General features: G+C 39.8%; 1 protein-coding gene across 1 annotated transcript; it reads left to right on the plus strand.

Annotated features, from left to right (window-relative positions):
* The first annotated feature begins 20,542 nt into the window (after positions 1-20,542).
* Positions 20,543-25,626, plus strand: BMP15 (bone morphogenetic protein 15). Its single transcript, XM_036928890.2, has 2 exons — positions 20,543-20,924; positions 24,685-25,626. The coding sequence occupies exons 1-2, from the start codon at positions 20,597-20,599 to the stop codon at positions 25,542-25,544; spliced, it is 1,188 nt and encodes a 395-aa protein (XP_036784785.1). The 5' UTR covers positions 20,543-20,596; the 3' UTR covers positions 25,545-25,626.
* Positions 25,627-26,170: the final 544 nt, after the last annotated feature.

Below are 26,170 nucleotides of genomic sequence, written 5' to 3' on the forward strand. Positions count from 1 at the left end.
ACACTGTTACCACTAGGGATGCATGACATCTATTCCCACTACTCCCAAATGTATGTACACCTCTTCAAAGATGCACTTTGCCGAACACAGAGTAGAGTAAATCTAAGCAGCCTACTCCGCCTTCATACCTGTGCCCTAGGTCATACAGCCCAGGGTTCTAATCAGCTGACATATGGACATACCCACACTTTCTTAACTTAGAAAAAACAACTCATCATGTCTAAAGATGGAATGCTGTTTGGGGACAATTTTGTGCAAACCCTGAGCTTGTTATCTTAAAAAAAGGATGCATGTCTTTTGATTTTAGGAGACTTTGGCTCTTATCCTGACAACTTCCAAATTACTTACAAAGGCAAAGGGAGTCGTGCTGTGTTTTGCTTCTTTTGCCTTTGTGGCTAAGTCCCATTAGTTTGATCCCATTAATGACTGTCAGAGAAGATGTGGCCTTGGAAGAAGGGGGTTAAAGAGAGCTTTTAAAATCTCCCAGTGAGGACTAAAAAGCTTTCTGTGGATAATTTCTAAACTTTAGGCTTGCCTACAAAAAACCCTGTAGCTCTCTGCAGAAGGCTCTTCTTATTGACAATAGGAGCTACCTCAACTATTCATTTCATTTCATTCAATCATTCATTCAATTAGTGTTTACTGAGCACTTCTTTGATGAAGGCCATAGAGCTGCTTTAATGGAAGTATGTACTGAGCCTGTGGGACTCTGCTTATGAAAGATTGCAAACCCAAAATTTCCAGGACCAAGCAAATGAATCAAACAGGTGGATGCAGGAAGTAGTGGAGTTTGTACTAAACTGGAGGGCATTGTAATAAAAAAAATGTAAGCACCATGTGGTCCTCATAAAATGTAGCTGCCCATATGTGACCCCAGCTTAGACAAAGGAGTCAGTGTTTATGGTAAGATTTAAATGAAAACAGCAAACACTTCTACAGAGTTTATTGTGTACAAGTACACTTATAAACAATTTAAACATATTAGCTCATGTAGTCTCCATAATAAACCTGTTAGGTAGATACTTTTATTAGCCCTATTTTATTCATGGGAGGACAGAGAACCAGAAACATTAGATAATTTGCCTGAGGTCACACAGCTGATAACCAGAGGTAGATGTTAACTCAGACAGCCTGGCTTTAGAACACATGCCCCAAACTGCCATGTACTTTGCTTCTGCTAAAAGATGGTTGTTTGAAAGGTGGTGAGAGAGCATGCCATACAGAAGAAGCAGCATGTGCAAAGATGGAGGCCTAGATATTTTGAGGGATTCCAGGGTCTATAAGCAGCACAGTATTTGTAAAATAGCAAGTGTGTGCTTTTAGGTTCTGGTGGGGGGATTATGTGGAGGGTAAGGAGTTAGATAGAGAGAAATGAAGCTGGACAGAAAAACATCAAGGTACTTGTATGCTATGCAATGATCTTACTCATTCCTTGGGTAGACATTTATTAAGCACTTTCTGTATGCCAGACATTTATAAGGCCTTGTGTTAAGTGCTGAGATAGCCCTTGGCACAAGGTATTTGGGGGTCTCAGAAAAGGGGGATTCAACTGAGTATAAGGGAGTCTGGGAACACTTCCCAGAGATGATTGGGTTGACTTAAGTCTTGAAGGATAAATAAGGCTGAACTGGACAAAGGAGGCAGAAAGGGGCCTTGTAGAAAGAAGGAAAAGAGGATACAAAGGCATTTCTGAACTCATGGTAAAATTGACCCTCTTCTTGTCTCAAGTTTTCCTTTTCCTTTCTATCTTTTCACCTATTCACATGTCACAGTTGGAAATATAAAGCCAGAGAAGAATTGGACCAAGAGTTCCTACACAAGATTTCCAGGTTCTGACATACATAGCAGAGGCAAGGGTGATAAATTTCAGGTTATAACAACTGAGTTTGGGCTTAGGCACATTACCCACATTAACTCCAATTAACCCCAATCATCAATCAACCCTGCAAGCTTTTCTTTTTAATCCTTTACCTTATTTTATAGATGAGGAAAAGGAGGCCCAGAGAAGTGATCCCACCTGCTTGAAGTTCTCTGTTAGTAAGTGTCACAATTTGGAGTTTGAATCCAGGACTGTCTGGCTCCAAAGCCTGTGTTCTCATATTCTCAACTGTTGAGAAGTTTCTTTCAAGTGAAAATAATGTTTTCTTTTAGTAACAATAGCTAAAAATCAATCATTGCAAGCTCAGTCCACAATGCTAAACTGTTTCCTTCAACATGTTATTCCTCCAAGTCTTGGATTTCTCAGCTGAAAAATGAGGCTGTGGTGGAAATTACTACTGTTCACCATTATTTAGTTTCTCTCTACTTTCAGTAATACAGGGGTATTACATTTCTTCACCCCCTTGAATTTGAATGTGGCCATTGACTTGCTCTGACCAATGAAATGTGAGCAGAAGTGATATGTGTCATTTTAGCATGGAAGCATTTAAGAGATCACATGATTGTCTGTGTTCTCTTTCCCCTACTTCTGGACAACATTCCAGATGGTAGTGCTTCCTAGGTTTCTGTGTAAATATGACATGGACTGGAGTCCTTCACTGACCAGGAATAAACACACAGAGTAAGAAAATTCTGGGATCATTTGTTACCTCAGCATAACCTATTATATTCTGACCAATACAGAGGCAATGTTCTGTATCTCAGGGTTGGTTGAGAAGATCAGTGAAATAATGGAAAGGGAAGTGCTTTATAAACTCTGAGACTGTGTGCCCATGCCATATATTATTACTTGCCAAGTGGTATATCTGAATGCAGGTCCTATTGAGTTGGGTTCTGATGGAACCTCACTGTACAAATAATATTGTTGTAGAGACATATCTTTTGCATGATAGGAAGGTATTTGTTTCCTTAGTGCTTTCATGTGGGGGCCTTCCATTTTTTTGTATTTTGTTATCATTAATGTACAATTACATGAAGAACATTATGTTTACTAGGCTCTCCCCTACCCCAACTCCCCCCCACAAACCCCATTACAGTCACTGTCCATCACCATAGTAAGATGATGTAGAATCACTACTTGTCTTCTCTGTGTTGCACAGCCCTCCCCTTTTCCCCACCCCCCACATTATACATGCTAATCATAATACCCCCTTTCTTCTTCCCCAACCTTATCCCTCCCTAGCCTCCCATTCTACCCATCCCTTTCCCTTTGGTAACTGTTAGTCCATTCTTGGGTTCTGTGATTCTGCTGCTGTTTTGTTCCTTCAGATTTTCCTTTGTTCTTATAATTCACAGATGAGTGAAATCATTTGGTACTTGTCTTTCTCCGCTTGGCTTATTTCACTGAACATAATACCCTCTAGCTCAATCCATGTTGTTGCAAATGGTAGGATTTGTTTTCTTCTTATGGTTGAATAATATTCCATTGTGTATATGTACCACATCTTCTTATCCATTCATCTACTGATGGACACTTAGGTTGCTTCCATTTCTTCACTATTGTAAATAGTGCTGCAATAAACATAGGGGTGAATCTGTCTTTTCCAACTGGAGTGCTGCATTCTTCGGGTAAATTCCTAGAAGTGGAATACCTGGGTCAAATGGTAAGTCTATTTTGAGCATTCTGAGGAACCTCCATACTGCTTTCCACAATGGTTGAACTAATTTATATTCCCAGAAACAGTGTAGGAGGGTTCCCCTTTCTCTACAACCTCACCAACATTTGTTGTTGTTTGTCTTTTGGATGGTAGCCATCCTTACTGGTGTGAGGTGATATCTCATTGTGGTTTTAATTTGCATTTCTCTGATAACTAGTGATGTGGAGCATCTTTTCATGTGTCTGTTGGCCATCTGAATTTCTTTTCTGGAGAACTGTCTGTTCAGCTTGTCTGACCATTTTTTAATTGGATTATTTGCTTTTTGTTTGTTGAGGTGCATGAGCTCTTTATATATTTTGGATGTCAAGCCTTTATTGGACCTGTCATTTACAAATATATTCTCCCATACTGTAGGGTACCTTTTTGTTCTATTGATGGTGTCCTTTGCTGTACAGAAGCTTTTCAGCTTGATATAGTCCCACTGGTTCATTTTTGCTTTTGCTTCCCTTGCCCAGGGAGATATGTTCATGAAGAAGTCGCTAATGTTAACGTCCAAGAGATTTTTGCCTATGTTTTTTTCTAAGAGTTTTATGATTTCATGACTTACATTCTGGTCTTTGATTCATTTTGAATTTACTTTTGTGTATGGGGTTAGGCAGTGATCCAGTCTCATTCTCTTACACGTAGCTGTCCAGTTTTGCCAGCACCATCTGTTGAAGAGACTGTCATTTCCCCATTGTTTGTCCCTGGCTCATTTGTCAAATATTAATTGACCATATATGTTTGGGTTAATGTCTGGAGTCTCTAATCTGTTCCACTGGTCTGTGGCTCTGTTCTTGTGCCAGTACCAAATTGTCTTGATTACTATGGCTTTTTAGTAGAGCTTGAAGTTGGGGATTGAGATCCCCCCAACTTCATCCTTCTTTCTCAGGATTGCTTTGGCTATTCGGGGTCTTTGGTGTTTCCACACGAATTTTTGAACTATTTGTTTCAGTTTGTTGAAGAATGTTGTTGGTAATTTGATAGGGATTACATCAAATCTGTATATTGCTTTGGGCAGGATGGCCATTTTGACGATATTAATTCTTCCTAGCCAAGAGCATGGGATGAGTTTCCATTTGTTAGTGTCCTCTTTAATTTCTCTTAAGAGCGCCTTATATTTTTCAGGGTATAGGTCTTTAACTTCTTTGTTTAGGTTTATTCCTAGGTATTTTATTCTTTTTGATGCAATTGTGAATGGAATTGTTTTCCTGATTTATCTTTCTATTGGTTCATTGTTAGTGTATAGGAAAGCCACAGATTTCTGTGTGTTAATTTTGTATCCTGTAAATTTGCTGAATTCCAATATTAATTCTAGTAGTTTTGGAGTAGAGTCTTTCGGGTTTTTTTATGTACAATATCATGTCATCTGCAAATAGTGACAGTTTAACTTCTTCTTTACCAATCTGGATTCCTTGTATTTCTTTGTTTTGTCTAATTGCCATGGCTAGGACCTCCAGTGCTATGTTAAATAACAGTGGGGAGAGTGGGCATCCCTGTCTTGTTCCTGATCTCAGAGGAAAAGCTTTCAGCTTCTCGCTGTTCAGTATGATGTTGGCTGTGGGTTTATCAGATATGGCCTTTATTATGTTGAGGTACTTGCCCTCTATACCCATTTTGCTGAGAGTTTTTATCATTAATGGATGTTGGATTTTGTCGAATGCTTTTTCAGCATCTATGGAGATGATCATGTGCTTTTTGTCTTTCTTTTTGTTGATGTGGTGGATGATGTTGATGGATTTTCGAATGTTGTACCATCCTTGCATCCCTGGGATGAATCCCACTTCGTCGTGGTGTATGATCCTTTTGATATATTTTTGAATTTGGTTTGCTAATATTTTATTGAGTATTTTTGCATCTACATTCATCAGGGATATTGGTCTGTAATTTTCTTTTTTGGTGGGGTCTTTGCCTGGTTTTGGTATTAGGGTGATGTTGGCTTCATAGAATGAATTTGGGAGTGTTCCCTCCTCTTCTATTTTTTGGTTAACTTTAAGGAGAATGGGTATTATATCTTCTGTTTATGTGTGATAAAATTCCGAGGTAAATCCATATGGACTGGGGTTTTTTTCTTGGGTAGTATTTTGATTACCACTTCAATTTCTTTGCTGGTAATTGGTTTGTTTAGATTTTGTGTTTCTTCCTTGGTCAGTCTTGGAAGGTTGTATTTTCCTAGGAAGTCGTCCATTTCTTCTAGGTTTTCCAGCTTGTTAGCATATAGGTTTTCATAGTAGTCTCTAATAATTCTTTGTATTTCTGATGGGTCTGTCGTGATGTTTCCTTTCTCATTTCTGATTCTGTTGATGTGTGTTGATTCTCTTTTTCTCTTAATAAGCCTGGCTAGAGGCTTATCTATTTTGTTTATTTTGTCAAAGAACCAGCTCTTGGTTTCATTGATTTTTTCTATTGTTTTATTCTTCTCAATTTTCTTTATTTCTTCTCTGATCTTTATTATGTCCCTCTTTCTGCTGACTTTAGGCCTCATTTGTTCTTCTTTTTACAATTTTGATAATTGTGTTGTTAGACTATTCATTTCATTTTGTTGTTCCTTCTTTAAATATGCCTAGATGGCTATATACTTTCCACTTAAGACTGCTTTTGCTGCGTCCCACAGAAGTTGGGGCTTTGTGTTGTTGTTGTCATTTATTTCCATATATTGCTGGATCTCCATTTTAATTTGGTCATTGATCCATTAACTATTTAGAAGTGTGTTGTTAAGCCTCCGTGTGTTTGTTAGACTTTCTGCTTTCTTTGTTCAATTTATTTCTAGTTTTATACCTTTCAGGTCTGAAAAGTTGGTTAGTAGAATTTCAATCTTTTTGAATTTACTGAGGCTCTTTTTGTGGCCTAGTTTATGGTCTATTCTGGAGAATATTCCATGTGCACTTGAGAAGAATGTGTATTCTGTTGCTTTTGGGTGTAGAGTTCTATAGATGTCTATTAGGTCCATCTGTTCTAGTGCGTTGTTCAGTGCCTCTGTGTCCTTACTTATTTTATGTCTGGTGGAACTGTCCTTTGGAGTAAGTGGTGTGTTGAAGTCTCCTAAACTGAATGCATTGCATTCTATTTCCTCCTTTAGTTCTGTTAGTATTTGTTTCACATATGCTGGTGCTTCTGTGTTTGGTGCATATATATTTAGAATGGTTATATCCTCTTGTTGGACTGAACCCTTTATCATTATGTAATGTCCTTCTTTATTTCTTCTTACTTTCTTTGCTTTGCAGTCTATTTTCTCTGATATTTGTACTGCAACACCTGCTTTTTTCTCCCTATTATTTGCATGAAATATCTTTTTCCATCCCTTGACTTTTAGTCTGTGCATGTCTTTGGGTTTGAGGTGAGTCCCTTGTAAGCAGCATATATATGGGTCTTGCTTTTTTATCCATTCAGTGACTCTATGTTTTTTGATTGGTGCATTCAGTCCATTTACATTTAGGGTGATTATCGATAGGTATGTACTTATTGCCATTTCAGGCTTTAGATTCGTGGTTACCAAAGACTCCAAGTTACTTTCCTTACTATCTAAGAGTCTAACTTAACGCTCATTATGCTGTTACAAACACAATCTAAAGATTCTTTTGTGTTTCTCCTCCTTTTTCTTCCTCCTCCATTCTTTATATATTAGGTATCATATTCTGTACTTTTTGTCTATCCCATGATTGATTTTGGGGATAGTTAATTTAATTTTGCATTTGCTTAGTAATTTGCTGTTCTACTTTCTTTACTGTCGTTTTATTACCTCTGGTGACAGCTAATCAACCTTAGGAACACTTCCATCTATAGCAGTTCCTCCAAAATAGACTGTAGAGATGTTTTGTGGGATGTAAATTCTCTGAGCTTTTGCTTATCTGGAAGTTGTTTAATCCCTGCTTCAAATTTAAATGATAATCTTGCCAGATTATGTAACCTTGGTTCCAGGCCCTTCTGCTTCGTATCATTAAATACATCATTCCACTCCCTTCTGTCCTGTAAGGTTTCTGCTTAGAAGTCTGATGTTAACCGGATGGGCTTTCCTTTGTATGTGATCTTATTTCTGTCTCTGGCTGCTTTTAACAATCTGTCCTGATCCTTCATCTTTTCCATTTTAATTACTATGTGTCTTGGTGTTGTCTTCCTTGGGTCCCTTGTGTTGGGAAATCTGTGGATCTCCATGGCCTGAGAGACTGTCTCCTTCCCCAGATTGGGGATGTTTTCAGCAGCTACCTCCTCAAAGACACTTTCTATCCCTTTCTCTCTCTCTTCTTCTTCCGGTATCCCTATAACGCGAATATCGTTCCGGTTGGATTGGTCACACAGTCCTCTCAATATTCTTTCATTCTTAGAGATCCTTTTTCCTCTCTGTGCCTCAGCTTCTTTGTATTCCTCTTCTCTAGTTTCTATTTCATTTATTGTCTCATCCACCATATCCAACCTGCTTTTAATACCCTCTATTGTGCTCTTCAATTATTGGATCTCCGACCTGAATTCATTCCTGAGTTCTTGGATGTCTTTTCATTCCCCCATTAGAATGTTGATGATTTTTATTTTGAACTCCCTTTCAGGAAGAGTCATGAGGTCCATATCATTTAAATCTTTCTCGGGAGTTGTATTAATAATTTACTCTGGACAAGGTTCCTTTGGCGTTTCATGTTTGTATATGGCACCCTCTAGTGTCCAGAAGCTCTATTCTGGAGCTGCTCAGCCCTGAACCATGTCAGGGATCGTAGGGGAGTGGTACTGGTACCTGGGGGGAGGTAAAAGCTGTTCCCCACCTCCTGGCTGCTGTGCCTGTCTCCACTGCCTGAGCCAGTGGGCCGATCACACAGGTATGTTTTTGTCCCAGAGCAGCTGGATATGGATCCCTGCTTTCCACAAGTGGCTGGAATCCCAGTCTCCCCAGGAACTCTGCCTGTATTAACTTTCCAACCCGGTAGTCATGCGAGTCTCATGAAAGCACCATGAAATGTAGGTTTGTGTTCCCAGAGCAGATCCCCGGAGCTAGGTATTCAGCAGTCCCAAGCCTTCCACTCCCTCCCTGCTCCATTTCTCTTCCTCCGGCTGGTGAGCTGGGGTTGGGGAGGGGCTTGGGTCCTGCGGAACCACAGCTCTGGTACGTTACCCCATTCGGTGAGCTCTACTCTTTGCTCCAGGTGTATGCAGTCTGAAACTGTCCTCTTTCCTGTTGCTCTCTCAGGATTAGTTGGGCCAATTAAATTTTCTAATTGTATCCAGTTTTAGGAGGAAGCCTCTGTCTCTCCTCTCACCCTGCCATCTTTAATCAGGGGACTTCCATTTTATCAGTAAGGAGGAACCAACTCTGAGATCTAAAGCTGATTTCTCAAAGACTATGGGTAGTTGATGACCAGTCACTCTAAGCAAAACAATTATTACTAGTTCCATTTTTTTTCTCTCTAGGCTCAAAGAAATAATTGAAGGTGATGGTTGGACAATGTACTCCTCCCAGATAGCAATTCTGGATTCTACCTCTCCTAGAGCAGAGGAGTGGCTGGTGATACTAAGTCTGATAATTCCAAACTAATAACCCTACCTTATGATGACTTTCAAACATTAGCCTAAAAGACCTAGTCATGACACTTGCCATGTAGTGTGGCTTGGATAGTTATGACCATAGGAAAAAGCCAACCTTTCCCCAAGACTTCCCTCACTTGAGCCCAGCAAAGTTGCCCTCAGAGGAAAAGCTCAGGAACCAGGGAGTCTGTGGGCCAAAGAGGAACCCAGACCTGAGCAGTATCTGCTACCTGTCTCTACCTTGTCCATGAGACTCCTAACAACAATAGCTATCTTTTCTTCCCTGAACATATAACTTATTCCTGACTAAGAACATTTATGCTTGCTGTTCCCTCTGACTAGAATTCCCAGAGGTCTTCCCATGCCTGCCTCTTTGGATTTTTCAAGTCTTAGCTCAGAGGAACCTCTTCAAAGAAACCTTCTTTGTCCCTTCTATGTCATCCCAACCTCTGTCACTCCCTATTTCTTCACCCTGATTTATTTTACTTTAAAGCATCTATGTCAACCTGTTATATGTTTATTATTTATTTTATACAGTTACTTATTTTTTATATTATATATTCTACACTTTATTTTTTATGTATATAATTATTTATTTGGTTTATATAATATAGTCATCTGTTTATTGTATTTGTCTCTCCCTTTTTTGTTTTTGTTCTATCCCCATTTTCTAGAATGTTTGTCATATAGATGGTGCTTAATGAATATTTGTTGAAGACTTTAGCAAAGAATGATGCTCTAACAGCACAGTAGGGTTTCTCAAGTGCACACCCTAAATCTAAAGTGTCTTTTGGGAGTTTCAGGGGTTTGGAGAAACAGATATAAATTTGCTTTTACCTTGGCATTCTCAATAATGAAGCACCATGCTTCTTTTGTCTTTTATTCATTCCACAAATGTTTTTTGAGCACCTAGAGGAAGAATAGAGAAGAAAGCTCTGGGACCATGTTCTAGTTTTTATTCCTGTAGGTGACTTCTAGAATATTACTGAGAAGATAAACAGGCAATAATATCAAGGAAGAAAAGTCAGGGCAATAATAGGAAGAGGTAGGCTACCACAAGATATCAAAACCTTTTATAGAGTAACAATGATGGAAATATAGCCATTATGCAAATATAGATCAAGAGAACATAAAAATATATAATTATTATGTTAATATTATTAAAATAATTTCCTATCTGATAAAGTAAGAAATACATACAAATGGGGTGTGGAAAGGATATTTAATTATTTGTATTAGAATAATTATTTTACAATCAGGCAAAGAAAATTTAGATTCACACCTTAAGGTGTACAAAAAAGTAAACTTAAGATAGATTAAAGAATAAGCTATAAAACTCAATCATAAGAAACTGTAAAATAAGGGATTATAATATTTTTTAGACATCCTTCAGGATAATTTTCACTTTCTTTTATTCAGTTTTTTTAAATTACAAATATTGAGCTCAATAGAATTTACCATATATTTAAAATGTGTATACAGAAAAGAAACAAAATTAAAAAGTAAGGAAGAAAGTTAAGGAAATATGTACATCAAATTTGATAGAAGAGTGATACCTATATGTATAGGGGTACCAAGAATACACTGGATAGGTAGACAAAGAACATGTAAATAATTCACACAAGAAGAAATATAAGGAGTAAATAAAAATATGGGGAAAAGTTCAAGATCACTAATAACAAAGGAAATCTAAAGTGAAATAATAAATAGGAAGTATTTGGCACTTATTAAATCACTCCATAATGATTTGGTCCTTTGGGAAAGCAATTTGGCAATATGGGTCAGCAGCAATCAGAACACTTACATGCTTTGACCTAATAATTCCACTCCTGAGAGTCAATCTTAAGAGAAAAATTCAATAGAAAAATAAAAAGCTATACGTATGAATGTTTTTTATGATAATAAAAATACAGAAAACACCTAAAACTCAACAACAAGGTAATGGTTATGAAAATTTTAAATGATAGTTATGAAAACTATGGAGAAACATGGAACTATATGTTAGTGGTGAGGAAGCAAGTCACAGGAAAGCCAAGTCAGTTATCTAAGTTCACCCAGTCAGTAAGTGGCAAAGCTGCAATTTGAACCCAAGCAATCAGTCTGTGGGTGTCTTAGTCTGCTCAGGCTGCCATAACAAAATACTTTAGACAGTATGGCTTAAACAAGTTTATTTTCTCACAGTTCTCAAGGCTGGAAAGTCAAAAATCAAGGTTCTGGCAGAGTTGTTTCTGGTGAGAGCTCCCATCTTGGCTTGCAGACAGCTGCCTTCTCACTGTGCCCTCACATAGTGGAGGGAGAGAGAGAATTCTGGTGATTCTTCCTCTTTTCTAAGGACACCAGTTCTGTCACATTAGGGTTCCACCCTTATGATTTCATTTAGTTTTTGTGACCTCCTTAAACATCCTCTCTCTAATACAGTCACACAAAGGAATAGGTCTCGTGCATATAAATTTGGGGGGACACAATTCAGTTTATAGCATTCTGCCCCTAGCTCCTCAAATTTATGTCCTTATTGCATGAAAAACACCTTCATTCCTTCCCCAAAGCCCCCAAATTCTTCATTCATTCCAACGTCAACTCTAAAATCTAAAGTCTAGTCTCATCTAAATATATTCTAAATCTGATATGGGCGAGAGCTGGATACATTTCATCCTAAGGCAAAATTCCCTTTCAGCTGTGAAACTGTGAAACCAAACAAGTCACGTGTTTTCAAAATACAATGGTGGAATAGGCATGGGATAGATCTTCCCATTCCAAAATGGAGAAAAAAGGAAAAGGGAAGAAGAAAGGAGTGAAAGGTCCCAAGCAAGACCAAGATCTAGCAAGGCAAATGCCATTAGATGTTGAAGCTTGAAGATAATCCTCTTAGGCTCAGTTCCTGGGCCAAGTAGTACTGTTAGTGATTTCCTATTAGCTGTTTCCCGCTATCCTTTTTAGCACTCCTCCCTCCCTCAGAGACTTCCAGTAATATCAAGCTCTTGATCAAATAACTGAAACTCTCACAGGGTAAGATCCAGTGATAGGCTAACAGTAGTGATGGCTTAATGCAGTGAGGATCTCAATGATTCCATGAAATCCTACCACCTAAGTGTCCTTCAACTTCCCCAGGTGAATACCCCATTCATTACCATGTACAGCCACATAGACTGTCTTAAAAATGATCAAGGAAATTGTAGTAAATGTGTCAATTCATTTAGTCATTCACTCACTCACTCATTTATTTAACAATATATTGTTAAGCACCTCAGCCGAAGGGATTCTAGGCAAGGTGAACAGCATGAGAAAGGCAGAGGGGATTCAGGGAGAGCTTGACCAATTTAAAGAACTGTTAGTACTTAGTCTTAAAGGGAGTGTAGGAGGATGCGAACATTTATGTGAATATAGATGTGGCCTGAGAAATAGTTACAGGTCAAATCAGAAAGGACCATGCTTGTCATTCTGAGGAGTCCAGGACTTTATTTTGAAGGTAGTGGAGAACAGTTGAAATATGTTAAGCAGGATAGTGACATGATCAGATATGTGTTTTAGAAAGGTTACTCAAGTAGTTATAGTGTGGATTATGTTGAGCAAAAGCAAAGACAGCCTCGAGATATCATTCAAGTGAAAAACAGTGCTTTTAACCTGTTACAGGAAAACGCTTCTTTCAAGGACCATGAGAGAAAGTAAAGTACAGGTTATTTAAAAGCAATTGGGAGCAGTGTAGTTGAGTCTGATCAGGATACTCCAAGGGAATTTGCTTTTGTTGGCAGTGAGCCCAAACATTCTATCTATGACCTGACTTTTAGTAATTTCTGGTACTTGAGCCTGAAAAATAAAGTTGGTACATGACACTTTCCCATCAGCACGCATAAGTTTCTCCCATTAAGAAAACTTCCGGGATCCTACACATTCCCTTAGCTACCACTTTATCTCTTTTTTGTCCTTTACAACCACACTTCTGAAAGGATTTTCTAGTCTTGCTTTTTCCATTGTCTCACCTGCTACTCACTCCCAAACCCAATACCATCGGATTGGTGTTGCCACTTTACCAAACACAGCTTTCACCAAGCTTGATGACCTTGATGCTAAATCCAATGGTCACATATTTGTTCTCATATTCTTTACTTCTGTGCACAGTTCAATACAGTTCACCAGTTCATGCTTTTGGGTTGAGCATTCTCTTGGCTCTCCTTCTGACTCCCCTCTTACCTTTACTCAATCTTAAAATGTTGGAGTCATCTAAGTTTCACACCAGGCCCTCTCATTTTCTCTCTCTGTACTATCTCTTCTAGATGAATTCAACCATTCCCATGTCTTCAATAATCATGTAGATGCCAACTACTCCAGTTCTGTATTTCTAGATTTCTCTTCTGAACTTCATAATAGTACATGTAATTGCTTACTTCATATGTATTTGAAATCATAATATCCAAAATCAAACTCATTATCTACCCTCCTCTCCAAACTTGCTCTTTTTCCAGTGCTCTGTAACTCTCAGTAAAAGGACCACCATTCCTCCAAAGTGGAGCAGACCAGAATTCAATTCTTGAGACACTCTTCTCGCAAATTCAAAATCATTAACATAGTCTAAATAAACAGTCACAGCATGATTTGACTCCTGTTGACTCCTCCAGCTTCATCTTATATTTTGTGCTCATGCCAAATGCTTTCTTTCAATTCCTTGCAGATATCTTTTTGTTTATTTTGTTCTGTTTGCCTTACAATATTTATATTGGTGTATCCACTTTCTGGAATATTCTTCGCTGAAATCTTTACCTGGTAAACTCCTACTAACCTTGATATCTCAACTTGACTGTCATTTTTTGGATTAATCTTCCTGGATCCATCTAATTAAATTGGGTCATTCATCCCACTTTCATCTCCTGCTGGATTATGCTCCCAGGGCAGCCCATAATTTTACATCAAAGCACTCTATTACAATTGTAAATGTTTATTCATTTTTGAGGTTGTCCATATAACATCTCTCTTCCTTACCTGGCTGTAGTCTCCACAAGCACAGGGACACTATCAGCATCGTTCTCTTCTGTGTCCTCAACACCAAGAACTGACACATAGCAGGTAGTTAATATGTACTCATTCACTGAATATGTATGAATGAGTGAATATTTACAAATGTTTCTCAAAGAGTATATATTCTTCTTTAAAGAGGAAAGACCTTCTGAATTTGGGGGCCTACTTCAAGGTCTGATGAGTGGATACTCTGAAAGATTGAGAGCTTTCATTGAGAACTTAGTGAAATTCTCAACAAAATTCACAAACATTTTTATAGCCATTTCCCAAGTCAGAACTGACTATTATACTCCCTTCGGCTCTTTTTGCCCCAAGGCCTCTCAGGATTTATATAAGCTTTTCTTTAACCTGAGAAGAGACAAAAAGAAAAACACCATAAAAATGTTCACTAGATTTTACTAAGAATCCAGAAGATTTGAAGTCTTCTTAGAGATTAGGCTGAAGTTTCAGTTATCTTCAAATTTATGTGAACAGTTTGTCTGGGCCTTATTCAGTATTTCACAAGCTTTCTTCTTCAATTTTCAGTTTCAGTGTGAGAGATGGGGTTGGAATCTTGTCATGGCCTAAATGGAGCAATAAAACTCAGGGCCTAAGGTGGATAAGCTGAGACAAAGAATCTGTATTTTCAAACCTCATGACCCACAGTGATGGTATCCCAGGTTCTGGCTCCCAGCTCCATGGAAGATTATGCTGTGGTCTTTCCAGAAGTCTTGCTGTAGTAGTAGGGGAAGGGAACACTTAGGGACAGTGAAGGATAAACATCAACCTTCATATTTTCTTTCTGACATCAGAAGTAAAAGATTAGACAAAGGCATGTTCAGCCCTGACTCAATAAGACAGTGTCAGGGATTTGTTTAGAGACAGAAAGTGACCATTCTAAAAAAAAATCCTATATACTCCCCACTGTTGGTCTCAAGCACTTGGCTTAGATCCAAGATTTTAGGTCTTTTCCTTTTTAACACCAAACTGTACAGTGGCTTTTGAGATGAGGGCAGGTCTTTTGGCTCTTAGACCTGAAAAGCAGGAGAATAGCTACTGAGTCTTTGAAGAGGTCATTCTTAACCTCCTTCTTCTCTGTCAAGCATCTAGAATATCTTCCTTGTACTGAGTTGTTCTGGCCCAGGATCCATTGGTATTCCCCCAGGCCCAACCTCTGGGAAGCCAACATACAGTACCAAATGGAAGTACTTATCCAGCCAATCTCTGCGGGACATTCAGGGGAAGGACAATTTCCCTCTCTCTAATATGGGAAGTCAGTTACCTAGGCATTTGCTTTAGTATCAAATTAAAAAATACAAGTGGCTACTGGGACCAGAGACAGGGAGGCCAGAGAATGGAAATACGGTCAATGGTTAACTGATGACTTGATTATCCAGAAATGACCAAAAACTCCAAAGGAGTCTCTCAGTCCAAAAGGATTTTCATAGTGTATCATGCTTAACCCTTGCTTGCTCACTTGGCTGAAAGAAAAAATGATCTTCTGGCTGCCTAGGAGCAAAATGGTCTATAAATAATGATGAGAATTAAAATTCTGCACTCTCAAGGTTCTGTTTTATATCATTATTCTCAGAGATTCCCTCTTGGACATTTCCTCCAGGCCATGGATCACAGTAGCACCATAAGGAGCTCTTAGAGGGATCATTTGGATAGAAGCTTCATTATCCTTACACTGAACACCAGATTCTGGAGATCCAAAATGAGAAGCCAAGCCTCATAAGTACTACAGAAGACAAGCACAGACTCCTCAAAGGTACAATAAAAGCCCTGGACCTGGAATAAGGAGATCTGAATGCAAATCTGCCTTTCATTATGGTTATGTGATCCAGATTAAGTCACTTAACTGCTGTGAACTTCAATTCCTCTTTCTGTAAAATAGGAATACCCATACCTATTTCACATTTGTAATTAATGAAAGAACACATGAACGAAGGATCCAGTATATGCTCAGTATGTGTGACTTGTATCTGAATTTGTTCCTTACAATTGCTGCCCAACTCTCCCTAAGAAACCTATGGTAAGGATGACATTGTTCTTCTTCAGGTCCTGCTTTGAAGAACCTTTCAAGGTGTCACCAATCCATCCTTCTTACAATTTTCAGGGTTATATTTGAAAAGTTCTGAACTGATCCTGGGATGGCTTATCTTTTCTCCAACAATCAAAATACCACTCATAACTGAAGATCCAGTACAAGTATCATCCTCATTGGGAATCTCCCTAAATGCTCCTTAGATCTAACCTGGGGACTCAAGGAAGTGATGCTTGAGCTGAAATATGAAGGCTGAGTGGGAGTTCCCTTGGAAATAAGAGGGGAGAGGGTATTTTGGGCAGAGGAGACAGTATATGTAAAGACCTTGAGGCAAAGTTGTGTAGTTTGTTGGAAAAACTGATAGATAAAAGAAGGCTAGTGTGACTGAAACACAGAAAATGCCAAAAGCCTTACAAATAGGGTGGTCATAAGTGGGTATGCAATTAGTGCACTACACATAGATGCCCTGTCAAGGAGGCATGTAAGGGCTGAATTCCAGCCTGTGTTCCACTTGCTAAACCATAGAGCCATATCCAACCAAAAGGGATATCTTTTTCTAATTTGCACATTATGTCAATAATATGCACAAAAGCTAGACCTCCTTACAAGGCTATGCATGTTCCAGTTCCTATTTACCATATCATTCTTACATGGAACTCTCCCCCAGTCTTTCTTTGTGTTCTGGCTACACAGGTATTCTGCATCCTCAGGACTTTTACACATATTTTCCTTGTTATATTTTGTTCCACTATGATGCACTCATCACGATGTTTGATACACCATTGAGTCTTGATTAAGTGTATTTTAGCATAAAGTCCGTGACCCAAGGCTGATTTGGCTGTATTTGTATTTGGACCTGAACAAACTGCAGTTGAATTTGACCTTTCCTGGTCTTCAGACTAGGGAAGCTGGTGCAATGCCCATTTCCAAGTGCTGTGAGCAGGGACTTGCTACTTATGCATGGCAAAGGTTATACATTTCATGCATTTTGCCAGTGTGCCCAGGATATTATAGTTTGAAAAGTTAAATAAGGAAAAAAGAAAAAAAAATAGAAAAGTTAACCTACACTGTGTCTTAACGGTTCCTGCTGCTCAAACCAACTTGTGGTGACTGACTTTTTAATGTCAAGAACCCCTTCTGTCATGTCAATAATCACCTCCTAAATTATCCTATTTATATAGTTAGTGTTTTCACACACTGGCTTTTTCTAAAGCAGGAAGGGCTGGTAAATATCCTGTAGGAGATCCTGTTCCAATCACCTACAACTCACCCCTCCACCCCACCCTACCAACCATACCATAAGGTTAGAAAGACAGTTGGTGCCCTCTTCTGGAAGTTTGGGGCAGCAACATAACACCGGGAAATAATCATGTCAACTTCTTTCAATTCTGGTGATAAGAATGGAGTTGGTTTGTGGATCTTTTTCTGAAAATAATAAAGCTATCTATTTAATCAAGTAAGTCTCCTGAAGCCCTGGTGGGCATACGGATGGAATAAAATTTCAACTGAATTTTAGAAGGATGCTGAGCAAATATTTCCCTTAGGTACACTTTACATACACTTTAAAATCATAAGCTTTTCATGATAAAATGTACCATCCATTTAGGATTATTTATGTGCTAGATACTTTATATACATCATCTCACTTAAATCTCACCATCATCCTGGAAGTTAAAGAGTATCTCCAATTTATATTTAAGAAAGCTGAGATGCAGAAAACTTAAGCAACAGGCAGAAAATGGCAGAAGCAGGAATTTAAATCATGCTCTTTCCAGGGTAATATATTGTCTCTTTTTACTTCTTTTGATGTTGTATCAAAATCTTACTATTAAGAGATGGCAGAAAAATGTTCTTGACAGATATAATCCTAATCCAATACCACTGAAACATCAAAGAAAACTGAGCCCAAAACTCTTATATGGATCCTTTGCTAGTTGTCCTGACAACTTGTTCTTCCATTCAGTTATGTTGGATAGAAAGATAGGAAGTTTAAATTGGTAACAGACTGAGGTCAAGGGCCAAAGAGAATATCGGGGAGGCAGAGAAGGGGTTAAGAGAGGAAGGAGTAGCAGTGTGGATGTGGAGGACAGAGAGTCTTCTTGGCTGCCTCTCTGCAGCTCATGAGGCCAAAACTAATATTAGCAAATTGAAGTAGAGAGAGGCTATGGTTTTCATTTTAAAGATGAGAAAACTGAGGCACAGAGATGTTGAGTAATTTTCCTAGGGCAAGATAATAAGTGGTGGAGATGGAATTTAAACTTGAGACTCTGGTTCCATGGCTTTCTTCTTACCTATTATGATATATTACCCATCCCAATATGTTGTAAGGATAAGTATTATTTCCAGAAATGTTTACTTCATGTATGTATGTTTGTGCATGAGTGTTTGAGCTTGTGTTTGCATTGGGTTACAATGTAAAATGTATTTATTCCTATGAGTCACAGACAAAAATGACTGAAAACTACTGCTCTAGCAATAGTATTGCTGTATCTTCAACCTCAATAATGCCAGATTGCTCTCTAAAATGATTGTACTAAATCACATTCCCACCAGCAGCCTAAGAGCATTACCTATGTTCTGCAACCTCACCTAAACTTAGCTTCAGACTTCTAATATACTGACAATCCAATGGGTGTGGAATTGAATCTTAGGTAGTTTCAAATTGCATTTTTCTGATTTCTCTGACATCTTTTCATGTGCTTTGGCCATTCAGGTTTTGCCTACTGTGGATCATTTGTTTATATCCCTTACTTATATATCATTTTATACAATACAAATGTATACACACTCACAACAACAAAAACTCTTGAAGGAGATAGCACTATAGATGGAGAAAGTCAGGTTGGGAGAAACCTTGCTTAAGGTCACCTAGCTAATAGGTTGTTCAGTTGAGATTTGAGTTCAGACCTAGAGGACCTATAAGCCCCTATCTTTTGTTTTACAATACATGCCAGGGCCAAGACCATGTTAGTGAAAAGCAGAGGAAGGGAACAAATAATTTCCAGCATGTAACCATATGTTGTGTATCTAATTAGGCTTTGTATGATTAACATAGATTACTTCCTTGTATCCACACAACAACTTGTGAGATAAATCATGTTATCTCCATTTTACATGTGAGCAGACTGAGGCTCAGGGAAATCAAGAGATTTGCCTTGGAGAGGTTAAATTACATCTAATAAGAGACAGAATCACAACTCAAACACAGATTTGTTTGATTACAAAGTCCATACCTGTCTCACAATAATGGTGTCTGCCCATAGATATTCTTGGTATGAGGTAAAGGCCTCCCACAAATCAAACCTGCCTCATCATCTCCTAGAACCATGTCTTGACCTCCTGCCCCACCTTCTCCTTAAAGCCCCAACAAGCTTCCTTTATGTGGACAGGGCCAATTTTTCAGCACCCTACCATTTTTCTTCAGAATCTTGCTCTGGCTGAGCCTGAACTAACTGGCTTAGCCCTGCTGTCTCCCATTAAGCAGTCAGGCAAGGTGAAATCCCACCCAACTTCTAGAGATTCATCCTCTACTGCCCCAGGCTTCTCTGATGAAGCCCACTCAGGAGATCAACACCTTCCATGGGAAACCAGAAAATTCGAGGTCAGAGACTTCCAACTTGGCTGCACATCAAAATCACCTGCTGAACTTAAAAAAATTCTGATGTCCTGGTAAACGCCAATACCCACTACATCAGAATCTCTGGAGATGGTACCCAGGCATCCATAATAGTTAAGTTCTCCAGGTGATTCCAACGTACAGACAAGATCGAGAACCACTGTTAAGGCATCTTCTTCAAGGTCTAGCAACCATACTCACACAGAGGTTTCTACATTTGAGTGTTCATAGACACTTTTTGGAGCATTTGTTAAGATGCAGATTTCTGGACCTCACCCCCCAGATTCATGTTTTGGTCTGGACCCAGGAGTCTGCATTCTTAATAATCACCCCAGATAATTTCACTGTAAGCCATTAGCAGACCACATTTGGGGAAACGCTGCATTGCAAGAGGGGCTGCAGGCCAGTGGAATGGGAGGAGGAGGTCGCTGGCCCTTTAAGGACTGATTAAGAGACAACCTTTAAAGCTGTGGAGCAGAGCAAGCTAGGGCTACTTTTTTTCATCCTAGTGGGTAAGGTAAGAGAGGGCGTCCTGGAATGGACCTCTCCTTTTAAGTTACCTCAGCCTCTGACTAAGTACTATCTTGTTCCCAGTGCTGGAGAGCAGGAAGGGCATGCTGCCTTGTTCCACCTGCTCTTTCTGCTTGTTTTGATGCAAAGAGGCCAAGTTAGGAGATATCCTTTGGTCTGGGAAATCGTCCCAAGTAAGCAATATAGGGCCTGCCTGTCTTTTATTTTTTTTCTTGCCCTCTCCTTTGTGGTTCTGGAGCCAGGATGTGGTTACCTGTGTGAAAGGAAAGGGTCAGAGTGACGTCCTTTGGACTTGGGCTGGAGTGTGTTGCTGAATGCCAATCTTTCAAGATGGTCCTCCTTAGCATCCTTAGAATCTTTCTTCTTTGGGGACTGGTGCTTTTTATGGAACACAAAGTCCAAATGGCAAAGGTAGGGCAGCCCTCTACTGCCCTCCTGGAAGAGGCCCCTACCTTGCCCCTGATTCAGAAGCTGCTAGAAGAAGCCCCTGGAGAGCAGCAGAGGAAGCCACGAGTCCTGGGGCATCCTTTACAGTACATGCTGGACTTGTACCAGCGTTCGGCTGATGCACGTGGACACCCTAGGGAGAACCGCACCATTGGGGCCACCATGGTGAGGCTGATAAGGCCCTTGACCAATGTAGCGAAGCAGCTCAGAGGTGAGTCCTCATCCTACATGGTCCTAGAAGGGAGAGAAATGGGGGAAAGGAGCAGAGAAAAAGGGATCTATAAATTTACTGTCAGGCTTCATTGCCTGGTAGGTGGGTTATTTACTCTAGCTTGGCTTTTAAAGGATGGCAAGCCTGGGGGAATTGGGCTTCTCTTTAGGGCCCCAATTTAAGAAGATTGCCTTGTGGCCTACCTGGGGGAATCTCTGCCAGGCCCCAGGACAACTGAATGATGTATCAGTTCCTATCTTTCAAAGAAAATCTTACTGCTTTTTATGCCACTGAAAACTGTAGTTGAGAAATACCCATATACATTTTTGAGCAGGTCTGTTTATGTATTATTTTATTCTTAGATTGCAAAGAACACAGGATGAGTCAAAATTTACAAGTCCTCAGAAAGGACAGAAACATGCTAACATCTGAGGGTCTATATACCTGGCTCAGTGAACATCTGCTATTGTATTTAATCCTCAATGATAGTTTACACCATTAACTGTCATGGAGCAATTAGCCTAATTTTTAAAGACAAGAAAACTAAAGCACAGAGAGGTTTAAATAACTTGCAACAGTTACACAGACAGTGAGAAACAGAGATAGGATTTGAGCTCAAGTCTGACTCAAAAGTCTGTCCATAACTTCTCAAGACTTTAAATGTGGTACCCCAATATCCTTGTATATCCAAAAGGTTTTCTATTAAGACTGTTGCTACTTCGGGTTTTTGGTACCAAATGTATTTTGGAATTTCCTTTGTTCCCATGATGCTTGATCTTTTCAACATCTGTGTTACATAATGTTCTAGGACAGCAGTGGGCTCCTGAGGTTCAGGGCTCTCTAGGGAATGCAGACAGCCATCAGCTTCAAGGAAATCTTGGGAACCTGGTGAGCTCAATCTTGGGCCTTTGCTAGTCTCAACAGAGGATTTACACTCCTTCCTTTAAGTAAAACAACCAACCTTCCCCTAATTAACCTTTACTGTTAACTTACCATGTGCCAGGCATTGGACAAAATACAAACATTATCTTCCTTAATCCTCACCATTATCATATGAGGTGGGTACTCTTAACATACCCGTTTTATAGGTGAAGAAACACAGGCTCAGAATAACTTATCCAGTGTACACAGCTAATTGGTAGAGCTGAGTATCAAGCCCAGGCTTTTTGGCTTCAGAGCCTATGCTTTTAATCACCCTGCTGTGCTGACTTCTCAGCAGATTTTAATTGATCACCAGGCGTTGTGCTTGGGTTGGCTATAGAGAGGCAACTAACTGCTTCCCTGGCCTTTAGGAGTGCTCATGCTAGTTGAATGGATAGATAAGTAATCACATAATGGTGTTACAGCATGATAAATGCTTTGAAAAGGAAAAGCAGTAGGGCTCTCAGGACTCCAAAGAAGAAATAGGTCACTGCTTAAAGCAGGGAAAGGAAAGCAGGGAGACAGTGGAAGATCTCATTTAGTTGGTGGTATTTAACTAGACCTTGAGGAAGGAGGAAGGAGACTATGCACAGAGGAAGAGAAATGTGTTCTGATTAAGGAAGGAGAAAACAACTTGGTGTGGGTGCAAGATTCACTCAACAAACATTTGCTCAGCACCTGCTGAGTGCTAGGCACTGTTCTAATCTAAGTGCCAGCATACAGATGTGAGTCAAGATAGGCATGGCTCTCATGGGTGAAGCAAATAAACACAGATAATTGCAAATTGTGGTAAATGCTATCAAGGAGTGAAACAGTTTATTTTGATAGAGTATGGAAAGGAAATCTTCCCTTTACATACATAGGATTGTCCGGGAAGCCATCTTTGAAGAGGTAACATTTGAGCTGAGGTCTATAAGACAAGAACCAGGTAGAAGTCTGATTACGGCAGGGGGAACAAGAGGTACAAAGGCCCAGAGGATGCAAACAAGCTTGTCTGAGTTGAAAACCAGAAGGAAGATCAGTATGGAGGGAACCTAAAGAGCACTGACTGTGGAGAGTGGCAAGATATGAGGCTGGGCTGGGGATTGTAGCCCATTATAAGGGATCTGGATTTCATTCCTAAGTGCAGAGGAAAGCTGCACAAATCAAGATTGTACAAATGATGTGAGGCTAAAGAGGAGGATGCCTAGAATTAGTACAGTATCCTGGTCTGACTGTGGGACATACTGGCATCTAGGGACTCTGGAAAGGATCCAGAAATGGTTGACAAGAGAGCAGAGCCTGTTCTTTCCATCAGGAGATAACCCAGCTGAATCGAGCTTGCCCGGAGAGCTATACCAGGTTCAATCACACAGAATGTGTGAGTCAGCGTTTCCCTGAAAAAGCTCTGAGCAGACCCTTCCTGGCTGTGATCCTTAGCAACCCCACCCTGCTTCAGGAAATATGTGATGTCAAGGTCTGAAAGAGAAGGGCATTTCCTCCCCAGACAGCCTATTAGAGGTTGAGTTGGGTTGGGTTCCTTTCCAGGCGGGGTGGGGCTGGTGTATGGGTGGGCCTCTTGGAAAGTTATTAGAGGGTGGGAGTGTGCAGTAAATTGAGAAAGCAAATAAAAGCCTGGCTTGGGTCTTGTGTGAATGGCCAATGCCCTAAACTTAAGGGTGTATTGAGCATGAACCTAAGGATATCTTGATGGGTGGAGATGGTAAAGAGTTGCTATGTTGAACATTCCAGGGCTACTGAAGAATTCTAGGCTTGTGGATTCAGTGGAGAAGATTACCTGAATAATATGTAAATTGGCATACTTTTAGCGATAAGATGTTTGAAGAGAAGCGAAGGCTTTTTTCCTGCGGTGCGTGGTGTTTGTAATCTTTGCTCTTGGCCTTTGTCAGGAGAGTGCACAGAAGTTCAGAGCACTGCAGGCCCAGCCTTCCAATGCTTTGGCCACTGGGTGTCAGCATTAGAGTTTGGGTTAAAACTCTTAATCACTAAGAGGCACGCAGCTTCCAGTAGAATTCTTAGCAAACAAAATATTTATATGGTCAAAGCCTGGTTGAAAATGGTATTTAGGAGAGTAGTGGTACAATGAATGGGGTAAAATAAAATAATTTTCAGTAAGGAATGAAAAAGGATCAGGCTAAAAGTGTTAAGGGGGAAGTGGCCCAAGAAAGAATAGCTGCGCAAAAGGCAATTCTTAAGTAGAAAGCCGAAATGGCAAAATAACTGCATCAAAGTTGAGAGACAAAATTATTTTGTGGTATCTTGGTCCTGGATATGAAGTGATGGCAAGCTATAGCCCCCGATATTGGACTGTCACACCAAAGCTGCCTTTGTATAGTGATATAACATGAGGATTCATTCTTAATTTGTATCTGTCTCAATGATTGTTTTAATTGGTCACCTTAAATACTCAACAAATAATATCCTCTCCGTACACACAATACACACAAAATAACTCTGTATTTGATGTTTTTTTTCTCAGCCTAGTGCTGTGACTGATTTAAAAATAAGACAGAATTTTTCTTCTAAAGGGAAATAGACTTGGCTCAAAACTTGATTCTACTACATATTTGTTATGTAACCTCTGGCATGGTTTATCTGAGCCTCAAGTTCCTTGTCTGCAAAATGGGGATAATAACTATCTCACAAAACTATTATGGATTAAAGAGCTAATGCATATAAAACATCTAATATACTAGTGCGCAATGCTAGCTATTATAATCTTGAGTAAATCTTAGAGCTGCTTACAGCTGTCAGTTTGTATTGAGCAGATTTGTGAGGGAGATTGAAGCTTGAGGGTAAGAAGCTAACCCTCTTGTCTTGTTCCTTCTTACTTTTGCAGGTCCCTGGCATATACAGACCCTAGACTTTCCTTTGAGACCAAACCAGGTAGCATACCAACTAGTCAGAGCCACTGTGGTTTACCGCCATCAAATCCACCTAGCTCATTTCTACCTCTCCTGCCATCTGGAGCCCTGGGTCCAGAAAAGCCTGACCAACCACTTTCCTTCCTCTGGAAGAGGTTCTCCAAAGCCTTTCCTGCTGTCCAACGCTTGGACAGAGATGGATGTCACACAACATGTTCAGCAAAGGCACTGGAATCACAAGGGGCTCAGGGTTCTACGACTCCACTTCATGTGTCAGCAGCAAAAAGGTAGTGAGGTTCTTGACCTCTGGTGGCATGGCACTTCATCCTTGGACACTGCCTTCTTGTTACTCTATTTCAATGATACTCATAAAAGTGTTCAGAAGGCCAAACCTCTCACTAGAGGCCTGGAGAAGTTTATGGAAAGGGACTCTTCTCTTCTTTTGCGGAAGGCCCGGCAAGCAGGCAATACTGCATCTGAGGTTCCTGGTCCCTCCTGGAGGAATGATGGACCTGAAAGAAACCAGTGTTCCCTCTACCCTTTCCAAGTCAGCTTCCGCCAGCTGGGCTGGGATCACTGGATCATTGCTCCCCATCTGTATACCCCAAACTACTGTAAGGGAGCCTGTCCTCGGGTACTACATTATGGTCTCAATTCTCCCAATCATGCTATCATCCAGAATCTTGTCAATGAGCTGGTAGACCAAAGCGTCCCTCAGCCCTCCTGTGTCCCTTATAAGTATGTTCCCATTAGCATCCTTCTGATTGAGGCAAATGGGAATATCTTGTACAAGGAGTATGAGGATATGATTGCTCAGTCCTGTACATGCAGGTGACAGCAAAGGTACAGCTAGCTCAAGTTCCCTGAGAAATTGGATAAGGGTTTAAAATAAATATCAGTGTTAAAGCTGCAAGTGATCCCCTGCCCAGTATATGGGTTTTATTCCTTGCCTTAAGTGTTGTTATTTCAGTCTCCTCCCCCATTTATTAGCTCCTCACTTTATAAAAGCAGTTCTGATACCAGACATCAGCATGTTTTGACCATTAGTCAGAGGCCTTAAGGCTTGAGTAAGGTGTTTCTTTGAAGACGCCCTCTGTGTTTTTTTTATTGCGACTTAATCAGAAGTCACCAGTTTATGATGGTAAAACTTTAGGAATTGTCCCACCAAGGCCTGGGGAAGGTGGAATATTTCTTGTGATCACCTTCTGAGGCTCTCTGGAAGATCTGGGGTAAAGAAGGCCACTTGAGATTCTATACTCCTTTTCCTTGCCTCCTGTATCCTAAAAACTAGTACCTAATCAGAAAGACTGCCTGCTTCTGTGTTTGGTTTGTCCCTTAAATCTAAAACTAACTTTTCTCAGATGGATTAGAAAACCATTAGGCAATAATCTTTATAAAAATCTTTTGAGGGGAACAGAAAGAGGGGAATCTTTTTATAAGTTTTCAGGGACTTTCCTCTCA

The sequence above is a fragment of the Manis pentadactyla genome, chromosome X, assembly GCF_030020395.1.
Source record: "Manis pentadactyla isolate mManPen7 chromosome X, mManPen7.hap1, whole genome shotgun sequence".
Taxonomy (NCBI): domain Eukaryota; kingdom Metazoa; phylum Chordata; class Mammalia; order Pholidota; family Manidae; genus Manis; species Manis pentadactyla.